This window comes from Salminus brasiliensis, chromosome 4 (assembly GCF_030463535.1).
Source record: "Salminus brasiliensis chromosome 4, fSalBra1.hap2, whole genome shotgun sequence".
NCBI classification, from domain to species: Eukaryota; Metazoa; Chordata; class Actinopteri; order Characiformes; family Bryconidae; genus Salminus; species Salminus brasiliensis.
The window spans coordinates 32,765,074-32,789,498 of NC_132881.1; the positions used below are offsets into that span (position 1 = coordinate 32,765,074).

At 43.3% G+C, this 24,425-nt stretch overlaps 1 protein-coding gene across 3 annotated transcripts in view; it reads right to left on the reverse strand.

The window, feature by feature from the left end:
* Positions 1-20,890, reverse strand: part of unc5b (unc-5 netrin receptor B) — a 64,295-nt gene extending 43,405 nt beyond the window's left edge. For all 3 annotated transcript variants that reach the window (XM_072678083.1, XM_072678082.1, XM_072678081.1), the window contains exon 1: positions 20,216-20,890. In XM_072678083.1, the coding sequence (XP_072534184.1) occupies positions 20,216-20,303 (88 nt within the window). In that variant the 5' untranslated portion in view covers positions 20,304-20,890. The remainder of the gene's footprint in view (positions 1-20,215) is intronic.
* Positions 20,891-24,425: the final 3,535 nt, after the last annotated feature.

Genomic DNA, 24,425 nt, shown 5'->3' on the forward strand with positions numbered 1-24,425 from the left:
GAAAGAGGGAGAAGACAAAAATACCCCTCTTTCTCCCGACTGGGCCGTGCGCTTCTGTGCCTGGGGCTGAGCACCTCCACGCTCCCTCACTCCGGCTCTGCGCTCGCTCCTCGCCCTTCATAATTCATCTCAAATGAGGGAAAAACAAACAGGCGCCAGCAGCACATCCAGAGGATGCTAAGTGCAAAACCCTACTTTCTGGGGAAGGTGTTTATGAACACGAGAGAGAGAGAGAGAGAGAGAGAGAGAGAGAGAGAGAGAGAGAGAGAGAGAGAGAGAGAGAGAGAGAGAGAGAGAGAGAGAGAGAGAGAGAGAGAGAGAGAGAGAGAGAGAGAGAGAGAGCAGAAAGACACAATTGAACGTTTGTTTTTCCCCCTAAGGAGAGGGGTAAAAAGGGGCATTTTTGCATATTGTAAAACCCATTGCACAAGGCTAGATAAACACAGCACCCTTAATTTTACAGGACATAAGAGCAGGGTTACATAAGCATCTAAGCCAAGTGCAATTCCACTTTAACAGACAAATACACTTCATGGAATCCTAAGAATACAGTGCATATGTAATAATTCCAATACGCAACTAAATATTGTAGCCTAAGCGCGCACATATTCGCACAGGCACAACCAGCAGCTTAGGTCACATCAGACACATGCACAGACATCAGTCATCAGAGAAAGGAGAAATATGTACGACAAATGACCTCATCTCTCACTAATCTATTCAAGAGTCGTCTCTACATCTCTATCTGCCTCCCGCCCTCCCCCCCCCTCACCAACCCCCAAGCTCGTAAGCACATACAACCAAACAACGCTATAACTTTTGACCTGTCATAGGTAGTCATAGTAGCATGCCGCATAGCAAGACACGTGTTGCTAGCGGAGCTTTTTTTCCTCATTACCATCATATTGTGTTTATTTATCTTTTCACTGGCTGCGTCCTTGGAATCCGCAACAGCGGTCAAGAGTTTTAATCAATTTGCTGGACTGCCCAGTCAGTCAGTCAGTCAGGCAGGCAATCCCTCAGGAGAGCTGGGAGCTGGGTACAGGCCCAGCAATAAAATAATACAAAATCTAATCTGAATTATGGTTAAAAGAGATTAGGGTACCGTAATCCTGTGAATAAACAGAAAAAAAAGGTTGGGATGGGGACAACTGGTGTGTGTGTGTGGTGGTGGTGGTGATGGGGGGTGTATTCATGTTTGTGTGTGCGTGAGGTGAAAGGGTTTTAAGGTGGGCAGCACTTCATCAAAAACACTCTAATCTGTGAGGCACCATCCACACCCCCCCACCCCGTCCCCAGCTCTTTTCTAGTCCTCCCTCTGCCCCCTGTGACCATCCACCCCTCCATCCGGGCCTAAAGCTAATCTGAAATCCAGGGCTGAAAATCCTCCAGTGGCAGGGGATGAGTCCAGCAGGCTAACCCCACTCTCACCCAGCCTGACACGGAATAAAGCCAGCCCTACAGGCCTCTAGCTCCTTTTCCCTGCAGCCAGCGAATATAAGGCAGTATGGGTGGGTGATATCAAGATATGATATCTCTATTACAATAAATGACAATGCAGAACAGCTGCAGGTGGCACTAAAAGAGGTTTAGAACAGGGTGCCAAGACCTGTAACTGTCTAAGGGTTTGCCCTATTATGGGGGCAGTGTACACTGTATGCTTTTTTTTAAGGTTCCAATGTACACTATTGTTTTGCAGGTACACTCTGGCCCATTGGACAAGCTATTACAAACTCTCATTATTCAACCATGCCAAGGTAAATACAGTTTTCCAGTCTAGGGCCTCTTTTTAAAGCTTTATCTGATTATAATATCAGAAAAATATTGCGTATCATATTATATTTTTGCCACATCACCATCCCTATTTCAGAACTGAGAGAAAAACTTGTTTTATGATACATATCATGTGTCACAAACACATCTTCAAGTACTGTGATATCTTGCCATCCCGCCCACTCCTACAAGGCAGCTCCAAGGGTAGAAGAGAGAGCAAATCATGTGAGTGACGGATCACACAAGCATAACAGAGGAGAAAAAGACACTTGATCTGCTCTTTTTTCAGCTCCCTGTGAAAAGTAACAAACGCAAACGATTCACTCTCTCGTCTCCAGCTTTCTTCTTATGCTCTTATCTGTGCTTCTATCTAACACTCCTCTCCGCTAACAGTTTCTTTAGGGAGGTTAGAGGTTGAGAGAGTGTATGCTTGGAGGGGAGAGGGCAAAGGAGCGGAGAAGACCAGTGGTCGTGTGTAATAACACACAGTATAATAACACAGGGCTTGACTAGAGCCCTATCAACTAACTGGCCTCTATTCATGCTGATTTGAGTGTAGGCCATGCTTCATCTCTTGAGTGCTACTCTATGAGAGAAGGTAACTAATATGATAATTGATATGATTTACACAGTAATTACATATACTGTGTCAAAATGGCATATCCATGCTAGGCTGGGTAGAGACCAAAATGATCTTTGACCTCTTTGTGTTCATCCCCTCCCTCGTCATTTGGAGCCCCGCCCACACACACCCATCTCAACGACCAAGTGGCAAAGTTCAGCTTGCCTGAGACTCACAATCATGCAGTGTCATGTTGCTTTCTTTGGATAAAAAAAATAAAGCTAAATAAGACTTTGCGCAATTATAATTCAGTTACAAACTTCAAAACATTTCAAACATAGTGCACAGGAGCGCTGACTAAGATCTCCTTTGAGAGCAGAACAAGAAGAACGCTCAGTAAGGGTTTGATGTGACCGCTCCAATTACTGTCCCATCAGCGCAGGTGAAATAAGTATGAGATCATGCTCAGCAACTCTTCCGAAGCTCAGAGACAGAAGACACCAGTTCCCAGGCGGATCAAACGAGTCAGACTGGTCTTTTTATCTCTTCGTATATCAAAGGTATTTAGGGCTGTTTTCTGTTGTGCGCTGCGACAGACGCCCTCATCCAGGATGTCTCCATGTAATTATACGCGAGAGGACCTTCATTTCACCATTGCTCCCCACGCCAGATGAAAGACATGCAAGGCACAACCATGTAATTGCCCCCTCTCGTTGAAGGAGGAGGAAAGAGAATGAGAGAGAGAGAGAGAGAGACAGACATACAGAGAGACATAGGGAGGGGTGAGGCTCAGTACTTCTGTATATCCTGTTTACTGTGTGTCTCATACCTCCGTTTTTCTCTCCTCCCCTCCCTCTGTCTCTCCTCTGTGGCAGTCACAGTGGCTCCAGCCGACTGGGGCTTCATTATTCCCCCAGTGCCCGTGTCTCCAGGACAGATGTGTAAATTGTTGCGCCAATGCAGCCGCGCAGCTGCCGCGCTTATGGGCCCAGATTTACGCACTCCGCATCACTGTATAACTGTCAGTCACACATCTCCGCACATCTCCACACAAACACAAACACTTAAACAGAGTGTGGGTGGACACTGTCACATACACGTATAATGACATCCAAACACTCCTGTCAGTCACACTCAGCGGTCTAAATCAACAACAAAAGTGGCCAGCACTTAAATCACCAGAGCCTCTACACACCAGCACAATCACGAGCTGCCTCTCACAGCCTGAGACGCTCACGCCCCAGCTGTACATGACTGAGGACTAGGCATCACCATGATTCACACACTGAAAAATGGACATACAAGGTAGGGCTCAGCAATACGATGATATTTTATCGAATCACGATTAATTTTGTTATTGTGATATTTCCGAGCATATCGTAGAAATCATCAGTGCTTAAAAAACACTGACCAACTGTACATTTCATTACAGAAATTGCAATTAGTCCTGTGTAATTTTGAATATAAATTAGTGTACTAAGAATGGGATGGTAACTGAGCAGCATATTTTAAGAATCAGCTGCTACTGATGCCTTTAAATATCGCAATATCATATCTCCCACTCCTAATATATTTTTTTTGCGTGACAGCGTCAATATCAGGAACTGTGTTTTGGAAATAAACTATCCAGAAAAGTAATGATACTCTTAGGGTTCTCAAGGTTCAAATTCACAACTTGTATTAATTCAGGTTTCATTTCAACAGCTTCAAGACATTCGATATTCATACAATATTTTGAACAATGTTGTAAAAAAGAGAAATGGTGATTGTATCTAAGCTGTTGCATAATCTGCTAATAGGACTCAAGCTGGGAGAAGAGTGTGGTGTATGACATGAATGTGCTGGAGAAGAGTGTTGATTGGAGCTTGTTGTTTGCGAACTTAAAATAATGCAACTCTATTAGAGATAATAATTAACAGAATGTAAGTTGTTAATGATGCACTGTCACATCCGCAAAATTCACAGTATCACATATTAGCATTGCATTATGACAATCTTACCATATACTGTTATATCCCTACATGCTGGAAGAGGTTTATTAAGTTTTTATTTGAGAGGTTTTCAAACCAAACAATGTAAACAGTAATGCTACTTTTTAATATAGAATTTTTAAAAAATGCATTGTTAAAGAAGGAACTCAAAGAAAAAACAACTGGCATAAAAGGAATTTAGCAAATAAAATAATGGCAATATCTGCTGACATTCAATCGCCTGCCTGGTGCTGTGCAGTTAATGCAGTAACTATGCGTACATATGCAGGTGTTTCTTACAGACTTTTCTGCATAGTTTTTAAACATCTATGCAGTTGTCTTCTACAAGCACTACTGATACCCATGAAACAGTCAATAAAACAGTGCATCATGACATAATTTATCATAATAACATTTGTCTTTGGTTTAAACAGACTGTAGAATAAAGTGCCTCTTAAAATGAAATGGTACAGTGACTCCAGCAGTAACCTCAGCATCTTCCACGTGTTTGTGGCTGTTCCCCCACCTGGTTAGACAGACAACGCCATTGGCAGCAGGGAGCGCGCTCACACAGACCATCGACACAATCTGCTAAAACATCTACTGGCTGCCAGTCCATGTCTGTGTGTCTGCATGTCCTCTTAAAGCCTGCACTCGTAGCCAGGATCAATCAAAGCAGCCTCATGCCGTCTCATTATGCAACGCTGTATTAAAAAGCATTATGAGCAGTTACTGTTATGGAAGTGTAGAGAGATTTATCTGAACAGTATAGATAACCCAAGACAACCTGGGATGTAAAAAGAGTTGAAGCCACAATGCCAGAGGTAGACATGTTGAGGCACAGAGTGATGCTTATTACAGAGGAGAGACAGGAGGGGCAATGAACTGTAGCTAACTTCACCTGTCCATCATGACAAATAAATATCTACATTTACAATGTTCATCAACTACCTTTTATTGCAGAAACAGACGCCTTTCTTGGAGAGGTATGCACTGATCCATATAGGCTCTGACATGTACCTCATTAAACGGATCAGGTATCAGACAGATGTAACTTATTCACATTCAGTACTGTTTCATGGTACAGTTTAAGTCTTCATAAAATTACCTGACACATAAAGTAATGCTTACAGGCAATACTACAAAGTAAAGTATACAGATTTTAAGCTGAAGAAGAAATCAGAGCTCAGAGTGGCTCAGCTAGCAGTCTAATGCACTACCACTATGGCCCGCCGGTGGCTGGCATAATGCATAATGGGCAAACCAGACCTAAATACAGCATGAAAATCAAAGCTTGTTTTCTCATTGTGTTGCTCAAACTTTTAAAAAGAAAACACCATAGAGGGCATTTTCAAAAAACTAAATTTTCAGTGACATAAGATGCAGTGTTTATCTGGATGGGAGGTGAAAATAGATTAAAAAATTCTACACGTTTAAACCTATAAAGATTCAGGTGGATGGGGAGTCCAGGTGTCGGAACTAGAACCATAAGAAAAAGTGTGATGATGTACTGACTGAATGTCTGAATGCACTGTGTGTGAATGAAGGAGAAAGACTGGGTCATTTTTCTGCAGCTCTGTTGGCTTGATGCTGTCTGACCCATCCTTGCACCCCATACTGGATCAAACCTAACAGGCTCTGCTCACTGTGAGCTCCTCTAGTCTTGACAGATCACTTTATAAACAAGTCCACTATGCTGTCAAACCTTCTCTCTCTATATAGATCGACCTCAGTGCTCTCTTACATGGTCACACAACACATGCACCTATGGCCACAAAAACCCTAAGGGGAGATGCACTCTGACAGCATCACATCAAGAGTCTTTTTTTTTCAGCTGAAGTAAAAAGTCCCACCGCCTCACTTCAAGATCAATCAATCAAGTAGAAGCATCCAGCCCACGTCTCGGCCATCGGATCAATAGACAACTTCAAGGCTTTCACTCCTGCTGTCATTCTTCTAGCTCCTCTTCTTCAGGACTGCGAGCTATACTGCCTCAGAGCTTGACGTGGAGCAGAGCAGAGCAGAGCGAGGCAAGACAAGACGATACAGAACGGAACGAGACAGGACAGGACGGGGTGGAGCAGCTCAGACAAAATGCACAGAGAGTTAATGAACCTGCACCAGTCAGCATGGCCGTCCATCTGTTTCCTTAATCCCCATAACCATTGACCATGCTGCGCGAGGGCGCCTATCGTGCCATGCTAGCTGAACCTGACTTACTGATGCAATATGCAGGCCGAGGCCATGAATGGCTCACTACAGATGAATGAGAGTGCAGGTGCACTGGCTATAGCCAAATGTGCGGATTGCTTTTAGACAGGGCTAAGTGTGGCACTGGGATCCTGGCTGGGTTTGCAGCTAAAAGCTCTGCACACCCGCTAATCACAGCAGAGTGGACGAGCTCAAGCGGAGTGAGCAAAGAGGTGAGAGCGAGGTCGGCCATGTCGCCCATCTGTCCGTCAGCAGGTAAGAAGCTTGAGGTGAAAAATCTAGATGGACTTCCCCATAAGCATAAACACACACAGTCACATGTACCCATTCAAACCTGCATGCTTACATGAAGCTCTTAAAATTTGCATGATGTAATTGAATAATTAGTTCTCACTCATAGTTCATTGCTAAGGTGTCATATTCAAATCCAATAAGTAAAAACTCCAGTGCTTTGTTTGAACAGCCTGGAAAGCTCTGGTTACCCCAATCCTAGGAAGGATATTTACTTTCTAGGCCTGACTTTGCCGCTTCTGCTGCATTGACACAAGCAATTCTGTCATAAGTGCAGATTCTGGGGCTCCGAGCGGCTCAGTGGTCTAATGTATTACCACTATGGCCAGAGGGTGGGAGGTCGAATCCCGAGCCATAACGCTTGGCCATTAGCGCCCGAAGTCCAATTGGTTGTGCTCTCTCTGGGTGGATAAATGGTGCATCACTCTTCAAGCTATGTTGGCTGGCACAGGCATCTGTTAGCTGATGTGGCAGAGCTGGGGACCTGTCACTTTCCTCCAAATGTAACAGAGGAGAAATGGTGAAAAAGGAGAAAAATTCTGAGTGCAGATTCTGAACTTCCAATCAATACATCGTGTGTTTAAAGGAGAAGAGGATATATGGATAAATGTAATTCATTGCATTATTCATTTTGAGGGCTTTCACAACAAGGCCATAATGAGGACATAATGATTTTGCGCCTCTGATTGGATGGACAGGCCATGATTAATTTTTTCCCCATGTTATTAAAAAGAAGACACCAAAAACACAATATGAAGCCCTATTCATTACTAGGCAATAAGTATGCAGTATAGTAGTAAGTAGGCTGAAGAGCAATGATGCAGGATCCTTACATCGATGCTGTTTCTTTGCAGCCATTTCTGCTTCCCACATTTAATAATTTCATAAACACCAGTGACAAATAATAATCTTCTTAACTTGGTGTGAAAATTGAAGTGAATGTAGTAATCATGCATAAAGCATTTACTGCAGGTTAGTAATAAAGGACAGAGGTGTGTGTGAGTGAGTCTGTAGTTTATAATGAGCTCTCTAGTACAGCAGGTAGTCATTCTTGCTTCATGTTGAAGACTGGGGTCCAACTCCCTCTCTGAATCACACCACTGCACTAATATTAGACGCTGCTCCTAACGCTACATTCCCAACAATCTAATCACGTCACGTTGCAAACGTAATGCAATCTGTGTCTGCAGCTCTTAAGAATGTGTCTACTGAGGGAACTCAAATTTCAATAACAGTAAAACTACATGTAATTGTGCAGCTCCACTCACTGTGTAATTAACCAGTATTTCCATTACAGATGCTAACTAAATCTTTTTTGTCAGGCAAGAATCCAGTAATTCCGCTACACACAGACTGGCTGTTTCTCATTCCGCTCATCAGTCCAGAAGCGTGAGAGTGTAACTGGAGCATGGAAGGTGTGTAAAACGCAAACTGACTGAAAATCTGACAGATTTTGAGTGCAAGCTCACCATGAGGTTCGTACCAGTTGTCAGCACCTCCACCCCACCCACCCCACCCCACCCTCTTGTTCTCCTCTACTTCAAATCCTGTTTTTTTTTTTTGTGTTTTTTTTTTGCACTCACTAACTCGCTCACTTGCTCACTCGTTCGCTCTATCACAAGGCAGGCAGGAGGCTGTCAGTTTCAGATTAAGGGTGGGTAGAGACTTAATGCTCCTGCAAGTTGCGAAGGCAAAGCTGGAAATGGAAAATCCGGAATCAAGACGCAGGGGGAAGGAGGATTCTGTACACCACAGGGTGTATTATCCGAGAAGGATTACACCACGCTGCTCCGCAACCAACCTAGCGGTCAGAATGCAATAGGGGGCTAAGTCATATCCATCCCTGTGAGCTTACATACTCTGAAGGGCCAGGTTTGTAAGGCCGGGCCTCAGCTAATGCTGCCCTGGTTTGCTCTTTGTAAGTTTTAGGATAAGGTGGATAGAAGTGAGGATAACATCATATGTACAATTTTTCCAGGCTAAATGCTGACTGTCAAAGGTTTGTTCATGAGGTCATGAGTTTTAATGAATGAGGCTGATTTCTTGGTTGGTTGCAATAAGTTGACATATTAAAGACTTATTTCCAATAGAAAGACATAAGTTCCAATAGAAAGATTGTCCACCTAGATTGCCCACTGAAAGTAAAGGTGCTACAAATGGCTCTTTGAGTTTTTTTTTTTTTTTAAGTGATATGGGTTTTTAAAAAAAGTAATTGGTTCCAACCCTCTACATCAACTTCTTCACACCTTCAAAAGGTTCTTCACAAATGTTTTTTTGGTCCTGGAGGGTCGGCCCCCAGCAAAAAAGTTGAAAGTTGCCTTTCTTAAACACTCCTGATTAAACTCATCAGTTAATTAACAGACAAAAAGGTTGTGTTTGTTAGTAGTGCAACTACCAAACTTTGCTGGACTGCCGTTGTGCAGTCCTGTTCTATGGCATCACTCAAAGAAACCTTAGCAGCACCCAACATAAATACTACCTTGAGAATGACTCTATAACTCATGTTTCATATTATTCATTTGTTGTGATGTCTGCGCTCACCAACACTGAAATCTTCCAAGTGTTTCAGCATGTGCTTTACACGATAGCTTGGTAAGCCGTGAACCTAAACCCTCTCTTCACACCAAGTGAGACATTTTAATGCTTTATGTCAATGTACTTTGCCTTGATAAAGAACACCCATCAACATCTAGAAGGTCTTTAATGAGACAGTCATGTGTCGTCATTTTGGTAATCAACTAAGTTAAGGAATCTTGTCTGGCCAGGGGCTGGGCTAGAATGGCTTTTTAACAGGGGGCCGCTGCGTGAGGTCTTCTGAACATTTCTTTGTAACACTACTTCATCACACACCATCACGCTTCACTGACCGGCAACACACACAAGTCTCAGCGGAGGTCTCTTTTACTCACGCACACAACAATGACCAACCAGCTGCTCTGAGTGTGAGCATGCATGTGTGTTTGCATGTGTGTGTGTGTATCCTCTGGGGAATGAAGAAGTCCCCCATTCCTCCCCACAGTGGCACGGATACCCCTGCACGGAACCCTAATAAATCCCTGCTCCTCCCTCTCACATCCCCCAAAGATGCTCTCCGACAATGCGGCCCCTCCAGGGGCAGAAGGGAGCAGTAATAGGCGTTAAACTCACAGAGATAGGATTCTCCACGCTGCCTTCTAAAGAGCAGTTCCCCAAACCCCCCCGCCACACTGCTGGGGCAAAAAAGGACAGAGACAGAGAGGGGATGATTGCATATGAGGCAAACCGGAATGAAAGACAGATTGGAGGGATGAGGGAAAGAAAAAAAAAGAGAGAGAGAGAGAGGGATTGGTATTTGAGATTTTCTCAAAGGGACTAAAAACAGAAACATGACAAAAACAGGGCCAAATTAAGGCAAAAGATGAGGGCTAAAAGAACCGTTGGTTTCTATCCTCTTAAAGACTACCCTGACACAAAAATAAAGACTTAAACTGCTATTTCTTACACACATACTTCAGCCAGCATCTGTGTGTCAGGCAAACACACATACACACACACACATGCTCACACGCATAAACAACGCCCAGATTGGCTGGAGCCTAATCTCCACGCATGGACCGGCCTGAACTTCCCTTTGAAGAGAAAAAGCCTGGCTAAGAAGATGAGGCGAATCGGCATGGCCTCAAAAAGTCTCTCTTTCAACGCAGGACGCACAAAGGCAGGCGGCCGGCAGGCAGGAGAGGTGTTCACGTGGCCCTGGCACCAGCTATCATGGACGCCTGACGAGAAGAGGTCGAACCCACTCTGAAACCACGGGGGGGCTTAGATCACACTGTTACAAGTTACAGAAACACCCCCTAGACTTCTACACCCCCTGGGGAGATGAGAGGCTGCAAAGAGTAACTTTATACCCTCTTTAAGGCAACATTATGTGGCTATTGTATCTTAAAATAGCAGCTTCAGAATCATTTTGATTGAACACAGACACATGTAATAGGGAGAATGGCGTCTCTGCCACTGCCACTCCGGGAGAAGCACACTGTTACTGCACTATGTGACTTGGTGAAATGAGTACGAGACCTCTTACGGGTCACTTGAGTCCTATGTGCGTAAAAACCTGTAATAGTACTCCACATGCTCCTTTCACTTCAAATGCCAGTTCTGTATCTCTCGACGTGTCAATATATCCACACTGATAGTTGTTCATACGCATTACCTGTATTTAGGGCTGAATACTGTTTTCTTTACCCTCTTTGAGGAAAAATAGAAGAAATATGGCAACATAACCTGAGATGAAAAGACTGCCAGGGTCGCAACAAAACTTTCTCAACTTTAATGTATGTTAATGTAACAAGGTTTTATTATTAGTGGTAATTCTGGGCAATCTCTCAGCCCATTCTTAATGAAATGTTCGCACAATGTAAGGGACAGCTGATATTTCTAAAGGGTGTAATGAAACAGAAAATAAAAGAAATGACATGACAGCAGTGATGGGGGAATACAAAACACACACCAAAAAACTCATTAGATCAGGCTATAATGAACAAAGCCACTCCATTGAGTTATTACTCCTGCATGCCTGTATCAACTGTACAACCGAGCAGTTTGGGCCCACCTCTCAATCAAAATCAGCCTATCAACCATATCAGAACAATTAAAAGCTGCAGACACATGGCTCAACAGAATGAGGGGAGAACATGCTCATCCTCGTGAGTTAATGAGTTTGAGATGACTGTAATTAGGACATGCAGTGAGCTGCGTGTGTTGACAGGTGCGCGACACTTTCACTAAATTCCCCCAACTGAGGTACTAAAGACAAGTGGAAAAGTGCCCAGCCAAAGACATTTACGTGCTGGCATGAATCGCCATTGCCCAACTTGCTGTACTACAACTACTGCTTCTCTACGTGGGGAGTTATTGAGATGGCTGTGGCTGGCGCAAAAATCCTGCAAGAGAAGCTCGATAGCTTTGTCTCAGTCATAACTGCGGCATTTGGAACGAGAATACTAACTTTCACGTCAGCTCTGGGCGCCATTGTTTGTGGACGGCTGCGTGAGAAGTGTGACCATGAAAAGAAAGAACAGAGACCAGAATAAACACACACATACACACTTGTTCTCAGAAGTTGAGAGTGAGGCAGGCTGGCCTGCCCCTCACCCCACACATCCCACACACACATACACACAGTGGCAGAAAAGAGCCCTCTTTCAGTCCTCCATTCAGGCCGGACACAAAGCCACCCCGCCGAGTCATTCTTTTGTGGACACTGTCACTCTCCACCCATCCGACCCCCCACCCCCGGCCCACCCTCCATCTGCCGTAAAACCCAGCCGGGGTGAAGAGTCTCCCTCTCTTCTTTTCTCATTCATCCGTCCGCTGACTCGCCCTGACTTCATTAAAATCTCCTTCTTTTCTTCTCTCATCAGCCGTCCCTCCACCCACCCCTTCAACTCCCTCAGTCCTCATCACTCTTCTGATCCTCAGCTCTTCTCGTAGATCATTCTCATGCCCCTCAGAAGGTTCTGGCATTCTTTGAAACATTTTACTTAAAGTTGACGCATTTCAGTATACCTTCTATTTTTGGCCCCAGGTTTTTCTTAATATTTTATGGTAAAATGATGATTTCTAAGTCTGCATTAATAATGTGAAGGAACTTGTGCTTCCTGGGCACTGGTACTCTATTCTAAAGTGTCTTACAAACCTGACAGGTTATAGATTACACAGATAAAACCCTAGTTTTCATTTTTTACAGTACTGAAAAATTGTCACTGCTGTTTCCTGAAATAGAAAGATATTATGGATTTAATACTGATTATCTATTAAAGGTGCCCTGGAATGTCAAGCAGTATTTTCAAAGTTCAGTACACACAAATGATACACCACAATCCTCAATCACTGTTGTGCCATCCTTTAAAAGAAAACCCAGCATATCTATAAAACAGATATTAAATGGGCCAATGTTAAAAACGGTTACATTACAGACTTGGCTTCTTATATTAACGTCCCTAAAAATGTACATACACACATCCCACTAACAAAGCCTTTCCACAACTAAAGCTGTGATACTGTAAAGTACAATGGCCACTTCGGGAGAATATAGTGGTGTTGAAACTGGTAGCACTGAAGGTATCGGAGAACTGGTTGCTACACATACCATGCCTCATGGCCACACATATTCCTGTGCCAATATTAAAGCGAAAGCCAGGGAAGCAAACAGGAATCTGTGCTAGGCTAAAAGCTAACGCTGGCCAATTGGCTTTTACCTTTTACCATCTCTTTACCATCTCTTCGCTCCAACAGCTCCCTGATAATTTTTCACTGTAAAGTTTCGAAAAGCCAAATCCGGGAAAGCAGGTGTTCGGCTAACAGCTAGTCCAGCGACAGCAAGGTAAAACAGCAACACCAACCGGTAAAACTCAGCAATAATTGCAAAACATAATTGCAATTATGTAGTGTTTTATTATCATTTTTAAATGCTGTCATGATGTTGTGGTGCCATTTTTTTACAAGGCCGCCATAGAAGGAAAATCTTCATGCTTCTTAATAGGTCTTTCAAACCACATTCAAACATGTTTACCCCAACCGCATCATTACTGTCAAAGAACATCTTAGACCATCTTAAACTGACACAGACTAAACGTATTGCTTTCTAATAACAGAGACAGCATATCTACATAAGTATATTGGTATAGACAATTGACCACTTAGCAATAGTAAAAATCATTTGTTGCTTTTGTGTTTGCTTCGAGCACTACAGTTGCACAAATATGCTTTGACTATTCATAACAGCATAAATAAAGTATTACAGATCAGACCCAACAGCCTATTTCCTTTAGCATCAGTTTCTCTTTAAATGATTTTATGAGCATTTTGATTAGGATATCGATTATTGTTTTTGTTTATTTAGCTTCGCTTTTCTAAGTTGCTTTCCATAACTGCTTTTCATACCCCCCCTCTCTTCTACTCTGCCTATCTGTCTCCTTCTCTTTACCACCCCCCACCCCCCAAACTTCCTCTCTGCTGTTTGCCGCAGATTTATGGTAGTGCACAACATGTGCAGTATTGGCAAAGCATTAAACATGTCCACCATTAATACGCAGAGCACTAGGCATCGATAAGAGCCTTAATAAAAACATCTCCTCCCAACGATCTGCTCATCAGACTGGCCTCTCCATTGCCGTCCCTCAATCTTTTTCTGTCTTGTTCTCTCCCTTGCGCACTCTTCCCCTTGTCTCCTTTTCCCAGACTATGCCAGGGACTTAATGATGCTTGAATGCCACTGCTCCTGACTTTCCTCTCCTTGTTCCTCTCCCTCACTGTTTTTTAATAAAGGATATCTAAAAACCAATCCCTCAGCTCCAACCATCTCAACGTCTTTCCAAGATTCATTTCCCCTCCACTCTATGCTCTTCCTTTCTGTCCAATCTCTGGAAGGTAAAACTGAATTAATCTGATTGCAAAAACACAATTTTGTGATGCACTGTTGCACTTGTACACATTCAACAGTGTAAGTGTGCAGCATTTGCTACTAAATGGGAAAATCGAATTATTATTATTATTATTATTATTATTATTATCAGCCTGATACTGTTATTACAGTCGCTAATTACTGTAACCAATAAACACATTGCTGCATATTACACTAGTATGACACACTAGTTTTGGACACTGCCATTCTTTGCAGCTCACTAAAATGGACAGCATAGTGGATAACATCACAGCCCCACACAGAGAGCTTTGCTTCTTTGTCCAGGCAGGAATTATACGGCTATATATGAAGTACCTGCTGTCCATCTAACCATCTTCTGAGCTATTTCTTCCTGGTCACGGTTACATTGGGGCTGGAGCCTACCAGGGATCATTGGGCACAGGGCAGGAATTTAGGATGTCAGTCCATCACAAGATACTACATCTACTCTCATTTACACACACATAGAGGCAATTTAGCCTAGCCAATTCATTTGCACTGTGTGTTTTGGGAGGTACATCTGGAGGAAACCCACATGAACACAGGGATAATTGACCACTCCTCACAAACCATGATATGAGTGAGAATTGAACCCACAACATCAGGCCCCTGGAACTGCACAAGCACACACACTACATGCTGCTCCAATGTGACACCCATCTGTGAGTATCTGCTAAATAAATCAAATAATAAACATGTTTTCAATAATTGTCTTGTATAATTTTGCCACATCATGGCTATGTAAAAATGTTTTTAGAGTTTGAACCTTGCGCTCTTACTCTCACCACACTTCATTACGGATTACAGCAAGACTTGTTTTAAAATGCAAAAGAAAATTATCGGATATTGGTATTGGCCTCAACAAGATGTTAATTATTGGTTATTGCTATCGACCCAAAAAATCTATGTTGGTGCATCTCTACAATTTACATGTCCTTATCTTATTGACTGCTGGCCACGGGTGCCCAGAAAGAGCAAGTAAGTATAATTTTAGGCTCCTCTCCTTGGTTATGCATACAGATTCACTAAAAGACAGCGTGTACTACAGATTTTCTACACAGGGCAAAACACACACACATCCCCATGTAAAGGTACAGAGGAATCATAAACAGGTTTAAAATATTAACAAGGGCCACTTTGCAGTGATGAATAATACAGGATTGGGGAGTGAGTGGAACACCAGTGATCTACAATACCCCCCCCCCTCCATTTCTCCCTCCCAAAGCGACCATTAAACTAATGCACGGACCAGCGCTGCAAGTCGCTCTCTCTAACAGTACGCTCACCAACATATGCATTCTCTCTCTCTCTCTCTCTCTCTCTCTCTCTCTCTCTCTTCCTCACTTTCTTTGAAAGATTTTTCTGTTCAGCCCCTTCTGGCCTCTCTTGCCTCCAACATTTTATTTGACCAGTTCTATTTACTTTCTAAGCCCTCATTTTCTTTCATCTATAGGCCTGTTTCTCAAAGGCCACCCATCTCCATGTCTACAAACTGTACTGCACTTCATAATGGGCTGTTCTCATTCCTTTCAGGACACATACACAGCGCAAAAGTGCTGGGTAAATCTCAGCACTTTGTCTGGTTCTGTGAGAAGAAAAAGTCAGTCTTTTCCCAGAGTTAACCAGAGGCACCTCCATGACCTAAAACACCACAAGAGAACTGACATGGCCCTGGGGAGGGTCGGACATGGTCCCTTTTGTAAAGATGATATTGAGGGGGACACAACGGTACACCCCGCCTCCTTTCATATGTTCTGACCTTTAGCACTAGAGAACACACCCTCCTTCTCAGCTCCAACCGCACTCAACTATAGCCAAATCACTGGCCTTCACTTAGTACCCTCTATAGAAATCTAGGGGTGTAACTGTACACTAAGCCCATAACCCAATTCAATTCATGACACTAGCTTCCCACAGTACAATTCACAATACAATAATTTGATGTGTTTTACCAATTTGATGTGTTAAAAAATGATGACATGTCTAGACGACATGTGTCATAAACATGCTGAAGTGCGCTGTTGTTTGGTGCTGCCTTAATTAACATCACCCTTGTCCTAATGTCTCCTAATGAAATCAAGGTCAAAATTATACATACAGGGTCACAAATATACATACAGCGCACCTTATATTTGGTTAAATGCCCTTAGCTGACAGTTTAAGCCCCAGGGCATGATGCTACCACCACCATGTTGAATGCCTCACCTTTACTTTTCCAAACACATCTCCAGTTATTGTGACCAAACAACTTCATCTTTGTCTCCTCTGCCTCACCTCAAAATATTTCCTCTAGATGGCTTTTGCTTTGTACATGTGCTCAGCTGCAAACATTAGTCGAGCTTGAGAGTGTTGATTACGGAGCAGGAGAGTCTTTCTTGGACGGAAGCCTCTAAGTCCATAGCCATGTCAAATTCGCTTGACTGTAAACAGTGACACTGACCCCTGTTCCAGCAGCTTCCACACTATGGCAACCTTGCTTGTGTTGTTCCTGGCCATACAAACCTATGTCTTCTCAGCTGAGGGTGACAGTTTGGGTCTTGGCTGACCTTTACAAAGTGGCTACACCTTCTTAGAACTTGTACATAGATAGAATTGTTTGAACTGATTATCCTGGACTCTGCAGTTGTTTAGAAATGACTCCATTCCCGACTTGTGTAAATCTATGATCATCCTTCCCAGATCTGCACTGAGATCTTTGGAATTACCCATTGTACTATGTTGGTCAATCCAATGAGTGCTGGCATACAAACCCTTTTTATGTGCACACAGTGAAGCTACCAGCTGTATTCAATCGTGATCACTAACAGGAAGTTAGTTTTTCAGTAAATTTCAGCACGGCTGATTTATTAATCTAAGTGAGTGTATGTACGTTTTTATTTAGAAATCATACATTTGACTCTATTTAAACCTAAAAGAAAGACTGACTGATTGGCTCTCACATTGTAAGTTAGTCCTGTTTCTCTTATTATTCACTAGGTAAAGACATCTTTATCATGACAATATACAAACACACACACACACACACACACACACAGAGAGATCTATGAGTGAGGAAGCTGATGGGGCACAGGAGCCAGACGTGGGTTCCTGGCAGTCTGGGTAATTAATGTGTATGTCAACACAGAGAGAGTAGCCTCATAGAGGAAATCTGAGCTCAGCACATCCACACACATCCACACACACACACACACACACACACACACACACACACACACACACACTGGAACAGAGAAGAATAATAATAAAGGAATGGACAGGATGAGAGAGAAGATGAATGTTATATGTCTGGACTACAATGCTTTATGGACTGGCTGAAGTATGTGTCGCCGTCTCCGTCTCGTTAAAAAACTCTCTATCTCGTGTCTGAAGAGCCATCAGCAGTGCCCTGACCCAGCCTGTCCCCGACAACCCATCACCAACCATTAAGGTTCATACACCGCAGTTCAGAGAATTTCAATTCAATACGGTGCTTCTTTTATTACACATAAGCAGCTTTTCTGGGTTGCCTGTCCTGGGACAACAGACAGGGACGGGGAGGTGCAAGATTGCTCCAGTTAAACATCATGTCATGAGTAAATGAGACACAGAAAGGACGCAGTAAAAAGGCGATGTATAGCAACTAAAAGCAAGGTTCAATGAGGTCGAAGGAGCTCTTAGGACACCAATATAGACGCATGACTCTGTTCATCCCAGATGATCTGTTTTGTCTTTGTCCTTCGTTTATTTCTTTCTTTTCAGAGAAAAAAAAAACAACAATCCACTAAACCCTCGGAATGCTCTGTCCTGTTCCAATCAGATTACACAAAGAGTGATGAAGCTCTCCTTAATGCTACATTGCTGTTCCTTACTTTTAAGGTTAGGCGAGAAAGAAAGTAAGAAACTTTTAGTGAGGAAAGAAAGTCAGGCCTCGTCTGTATCAGGGAAGGGTAGTGTCATGATGTTGATTTGTTTCACAATGCATTACAACTGATTTTTTTGTTTGTTTCAATCAGATCTTTTTCTTTTTCTTATCCATTTCTGGTCAGGGTCATGGTGGCTTCAAAGCCCACATGGAATCACTGGGAGTAAGGCAGGAATTGACCCTGGACAGTGTGCCAGTCCGCTGCCACCTTCAAATATCAGAAAATAAATAAACATTGCGTTGCATTGTGTGCTTCGTAAAAATATATTTAAGTTTCGTGTTTTTTTTTTTTGTTTTGTTTTTTTTGCCATATCGCCCACCCCTACCTCCAGTCCTTTTACTACAATAGTAAGTTAAAACACCTGCTAGCACAACCTACCACAAGCAGAGACTGGCTGTGAGTTTTGTTACAAAACTGCTGTCCATTTCATTTTAACAAGCCAACTAATAAATATATCTATATGTCAACTCAGTAACACTTTCAGGACTGCAGCAGTTCACAGTGAAGCCATGCAGGTAAATGCAGGTAAATGCAGGTATTTTGCAGAAGGAGTGCAGAAATCCAGATGAAGTTAGATTTATTCCTCTAACACAAGACAGTATGCCCAGCATTCCAGCATGTCTACTTCACTGCTGAAGCTGCTTGCTGAAATACCACTAAGTGTTGCAAACTTCAGGGAACTTCAGGGGGAAGGCTTTCGTTTGCTCGTCAGCCATATCTGAGCGGAGCAGGTAAATGACTGAGTACCCTCACCGAAGTGAACACAAAAACAAGACTCCATCGCAAACAAACCCTCTCGTCTGCCACGGGAGAGCTTCTCGGCTTGTTTCCTTTTCATAATGCATGACTTTCCTGCTCGTCTGGAGGCACTGAGGCAGCGAGCTCCATTGCCCTGAGCAGCGCTGCATAAAGCGCGCACAGGACACGCGGAGTTTCACACTTTACCATAGCGCGAAACGAGCGCGCGCATCGGCCACGCACGCACGCACACACACACACACACACCAATATTTACCCCTTCAACAGAATGCATTATAAATAGATAGACCTGCATAATATCAGCGTGTAAAATAATATACACTCCCTTATTAACAGATGTTCCTCTAGAACAGGGGCTGCAATCTTATCAGCAAAGTGGCTCCAGGGTTTCACCCCAAACACGCTGGACCAGCCCTGATTCAGTCATAATCATCTCCCTCCTGCATTGCTAACATGAAAACCTGCTCTAGAGCCACAGCATACTGGACAGTATGGCGGTTCTTCTGCTGAAACACACTTGATTCAGCCCACAGCAGTTTTATTAGTGTGCTACAACAGAGGGATGTTGGACTCCGGCCTAAAATGTGCAGGGCAGGGGTCCTCCAGGACCCAAGTGGTTTCCTACTCTGTAACACAGTACCTTCAACTCAGGTAGTGCTCCTTAATTAGCAGATTCGCTGGATCTGGGGTGCTGGAAGCATGGTAAACAGTAATGTGCGCAGGGCTGGGGGTCCTCAAGACCAGGGCCTACACTCTACACTGTAAGAAAGCTGGACAGACACAAGCCGTTCCTGCCCCCAGCCTGGACCACCACAACCCAGACGAATCCCGAATTCTCCTCCCTTCCCACTGAACGAACAGCATCCTCAGGCAGGAAACTCCAACAGAACAGAGCAAATAGGCCCACGCGACGGGCACCAGGATAATAAAGCACGCAGGCTCGTGCCGTCTTCATCCATAAGGAGCCCATTCAAACTCTTATCAGTGACTTATCATCCACTGCATAGCTGCGCCTCACTAACAAGATCGGTCCATGTCCAAGGCAGCAGGCCATCCTCATCTAATCTACACGTTGAACCGGGCATGAATCTTGCCTAAGCAGTCCCTTATCACTTAATGTGTTGTCTGGGCGTGTATTTACTTGGCCCCATTTGAGTGAAGTGACAACTCTGGCTAAGAATGTGCCAGAAAGTCAATTCTGGATAAAAGAAACGTTTTTGCTATGAGGTAGGCACTTAAGTGTGTGTGTGTGAGTGTGTGTGTGTGTGTGTGTGTGTATATATATACACCCAGAGTAAATTACCTGCGCCGTACACGAAGGTTCCACAAAAGAGAACCAGAGCAAGCAGAGGAGCGGGAGGCTGTTCGCGGTGTATCCGCACAGAGAGCATCTTTCTCGGTCACGCTGCTTCCAAAACGTCCCAGGAGCGCTGGACGAAGTCGTCGCTGAAGTCGCCCTTCCACCCCCTCGGTGCTGAGGTCGTGATATTCTCCTCAGAAAACGGAGTAAACGGAGGGCAAACAGAGTAGCGTTCCGCCGCTCCAAACCCAGTCAGTCTCATCCAACTTTCCACCAACAGGCAGAGCAGAACCACCCGACTGAAGTTCCGCGGAGAGATATCAGTTCAGTCAGTCAGCTTAATGAACTTCATGAGCAGCTCGGCTCAGCCTCAGAACTTCACGGTCTCATTAAAAACCCAAGAGCATGTTTACGTGTCCAAGCGGAGTTTACAGCGTACACCTCGTTTCGGAGAGGAAATAAGAACAACCCTGCCCTCCAAAAAAAACCGCATAAACCGCCTCAGCTTGACAGTCTCTGCCTGTTATCTGTGCCTCGCCATCCTCCTCTGAACGCGTCCTGTCTTCTGCGGACCGCGGAAAGTCAGGCTGTAAACACCGACACGGCGGCTTTGAACATAGAGTTGAAATGCCAGCTTCTGGACTCCCATTGCCCGCTCAGCCAATCACAGAGCACCTCCCTCCGCGAGAAGGCTGGAGAAGTGAGCGCCAGAAGTCCAGCAGAGGGGGAGATAGAGATGCAGCGGCTTCACGAAAAGCCCGGACGTGGATTATGAGGCTTCACGGAGTGGAGTCGCGTAACTGTAAGGCTTTACTGGAATTACTCAACGATCTAGCAGTTGTACATGTCTGTGTTCAACACAGTCCTATAAAACAAGCTATGATTATGTGAAAAAGGTCTTTATTTCGACACTATACAGACTTCATAATGCTGTTTTTTTCTGCAACCTCTCAGATAGGCGAAGGCTAAGCTTCCATTGAGACTCATTTTCGCCCAGTATCTGTATTTACGCAGTTTCTCAGAGTGGGAGTGCTGATCCTGAATCAGATCCCTCTCCTGTTTACAGTGACCTTACTGGTCTAAGAAGCTTTATGAATGCTGTCCAAGTCTCACACTTCCCAGAGTAAGCCCATGAGGCATTAACTGACCACATGTCAGCATTCCTACTCTGAGAACTGGGCCCAGGTCTAGACCTAGCTACATGGACTTGGAAGACAGAGGGATTCAGTGTGGCGTTATGGCACGGTTATAAAGTCAACCGCACGAGGGCGCCCTTTCCTACATCTGCTGTAGTAGTACTTCAGTGGTGCAATAAACGTATAGGGTGATGTGTGAATACAAGCCTGGATTTTAGTGATTATTTTTAACCACTTCATTAAAGACTTCAGAACACCACCATTCTGTGAACCCACGAGAGGTTAAAAATGTTTATTCCTGCCACTGACGTCTGCTGTCACACAGTGAGAAAGCTCACACTCCTATATGTGATGTGTGCAGCACAGGCAACCAGGTGGCCAGTGTAGGTGGTCATTAGTAATCTGCAGATATTGCAGAGGTTGGAAGCCAGGCTAAACCGAGCCAGATATGATATTTCATTTGAACAAAATGTTCCCTAATTAAAACCCGCTGTTTATCACTACAGCAGCAGAACCTAACTGGATTTCTTCGCAGAAGAAACCTGGACAGACTGCGCTTGGCTTTAATGACTTTGACATGGTCAAATGCTATCACTCTGTGGACAGATGCCGTAACTCTCTCTGTCATGCACCTGCTATACCCCGCTACATTCCCTCCAACAGCCTCCTTTTTGCATGCTTGAAAAGGAAGGCAGAGAACCAGCAGGAACCATCTAGACTTATGTTACTGTATCTACCATAATCTTTAACATTTAGTAGCTCAAAGCCAACTTCAAAAGCTTGTAGGCCTAATCCCTAGGCACCCGTGATGACTTCCCCCTCCTACCAACCTTTTCAATATAACCATTAGACAAGTGTTCAAGCTTCCATTTTCTCAGAGCAAGAGTGTATTTCTGAATGTGTATATTTGGTTAGTCACCAGGTCTGTTATGCAATTTGAAGCCTTTTAAGACGTTGGAGAGAGAAGAACTTATCTAACACTGAATCGTACAATATGTCCAAACTCTTTTCCCAGACCTTTTCAGAAATGAATCCTGCAAGGAATGATGTATATTTATACTACTAATCACAGATGACTGTTTGAAAAGATTTACAGTGTATAGCTTCTCTAGATGATCAATCTTCTGTGCAAAGGTTTAGCATTGCAAATACTCAAATTAGAAAATCAGGCCTGAGGCATGTCACCCATTGTAATTAGTTAATTAGTACAGTGTCTCCTGAATGAAATCTCAAAGCTTCATAACTTTTCTGACTCCTCCTTGTGCTAATACTAAAAAGCCTCCTCCAAGCAACTGAAAAGTCAATACCCACAAGGCAGGGGAAAGCTATAAGATGATAGACAAGTTTTCAGCTTGCGGTTTCCACAGTACAGACTGTTATTTTATTTTTATTTTAAAAAAGGCAGTTCAGGGAAGCTGTGTAGGTCATAATGTGAACAGGAAGACCTGAGATAATTATTAGAGAGAACTGCTCATATGCTGGTAAGAAAGGCAAATTAAAACCCCTGTATCACTGCCAAGAACTGCAGGAACGTTTAGAGTCAAGAGTGGTGGTGCACCGTTCCACTATGTCATAAGAAAGAAACTTTACCTGTGACCTCATTACAAAACGTAATGTTGAAGCATATATATTTGGATATAGCCCAAAATGACTTGGAATAAAAGCTTTTAACATTGACTTCCACTCAGACTTCAAGCATTGCTATAATATTTTGACCCCTTTTTTTATAATGAATTAGATTATGAATGTGATTACTGGAGATGCCTTATTAAAAGTTCTTCACACTTGTTACGGCCTCTGGCTCACTACTTATCAACAGCTTATATCATCAGCTTATTACATTCACAGTAGAACACACATTACTTGTGGTCACACTGCATCCTCATACAGCATGCTTAATCTAATTTAGAACATTTGCACAAGACAAACGCAACGTTACACTGAATCATGTTCTGAATAATTGGAAATGCACCTGAAGAGCATGAGTCAGGGCATGTGAGAGAGAGATTGCGATATGGTAACGTAGGTTAATATTTGAAAATAATGAGAACGAGGTGTCAGGCTTCAGGATTATTTTTCAGGTTTATTTGCCGTATGGACCCAGTGCAAGAATAGGAACAGTGGAATTATTACTTGCCAAAGGTCCTCCGACCAGCCATCAGTCAATACACACGACATACAGGCAGCACCCCCGCCACATGCAGAGGCACATACATTTTTGTGAGGCGAAACAAAGCCAGTTATAGAGACATATTGCCATATTGCCGAGCCAAACCTGATGCTATTAAGTTATCTTTGGATTTCAAAGTTTGGAAAAAGATGAAGCTCGCGCTTCCTGTAAAATGGGTGAGGCACATTCTATAAATAGCCTCCGTCCTCTGAACGCAGTGGAAGCTATAATTGAATATTATTTTCAGGAATTATTGAATTGACCCAAACCACACGCTAATTACTCCTGCTGGGCCAGAGAGGAAGACATTTAACAGATTTCAATAAGTGAGTACAGTATATGTGCAATTTCTGATCACCCCATGCAGCTGAGCTGATTATAGCCTACCTCCTAGGGACATATAAAATGTGGAGGAGTTGTGTTGCTGTTCAACTAAATGTACAGTAGATGTACAATCTCCGATCCAAGAGCATCCTATGTTTAGTAGATTCTGCTGCTGTGATTGATTGTCACAGTTATTTGCTCACCTACATTTACTGCTTTTTCCTTTGCTCTGATCCCCCTCCTGAGAAGAGCAAATGTAAGGTTATTAGAGATGCTATCTCAGTATTGATGGATATTGGTATCAGGCTGATATTAGCAGAAGATGCTGGACCGGATATTGAAAGAAAAAAAAAGAATGAATCCGATCCAATCATATAACATATCTTGATTGAAACAACACACAATGTGAGTGTGTGCTATCAATCAATATTTGTTTGTTGCTTGTTGTGTATTTCATCTTGTAGGGAAGTGTTTAATACTTTGAGCATGAGAGCTTATTTTCAGATGCCCATCGTAAGTAAAGGACTCATAAAAAAAGCTTCTTTTTTATCTTAGTAGTTAAAAAAAATATTGACACATACAC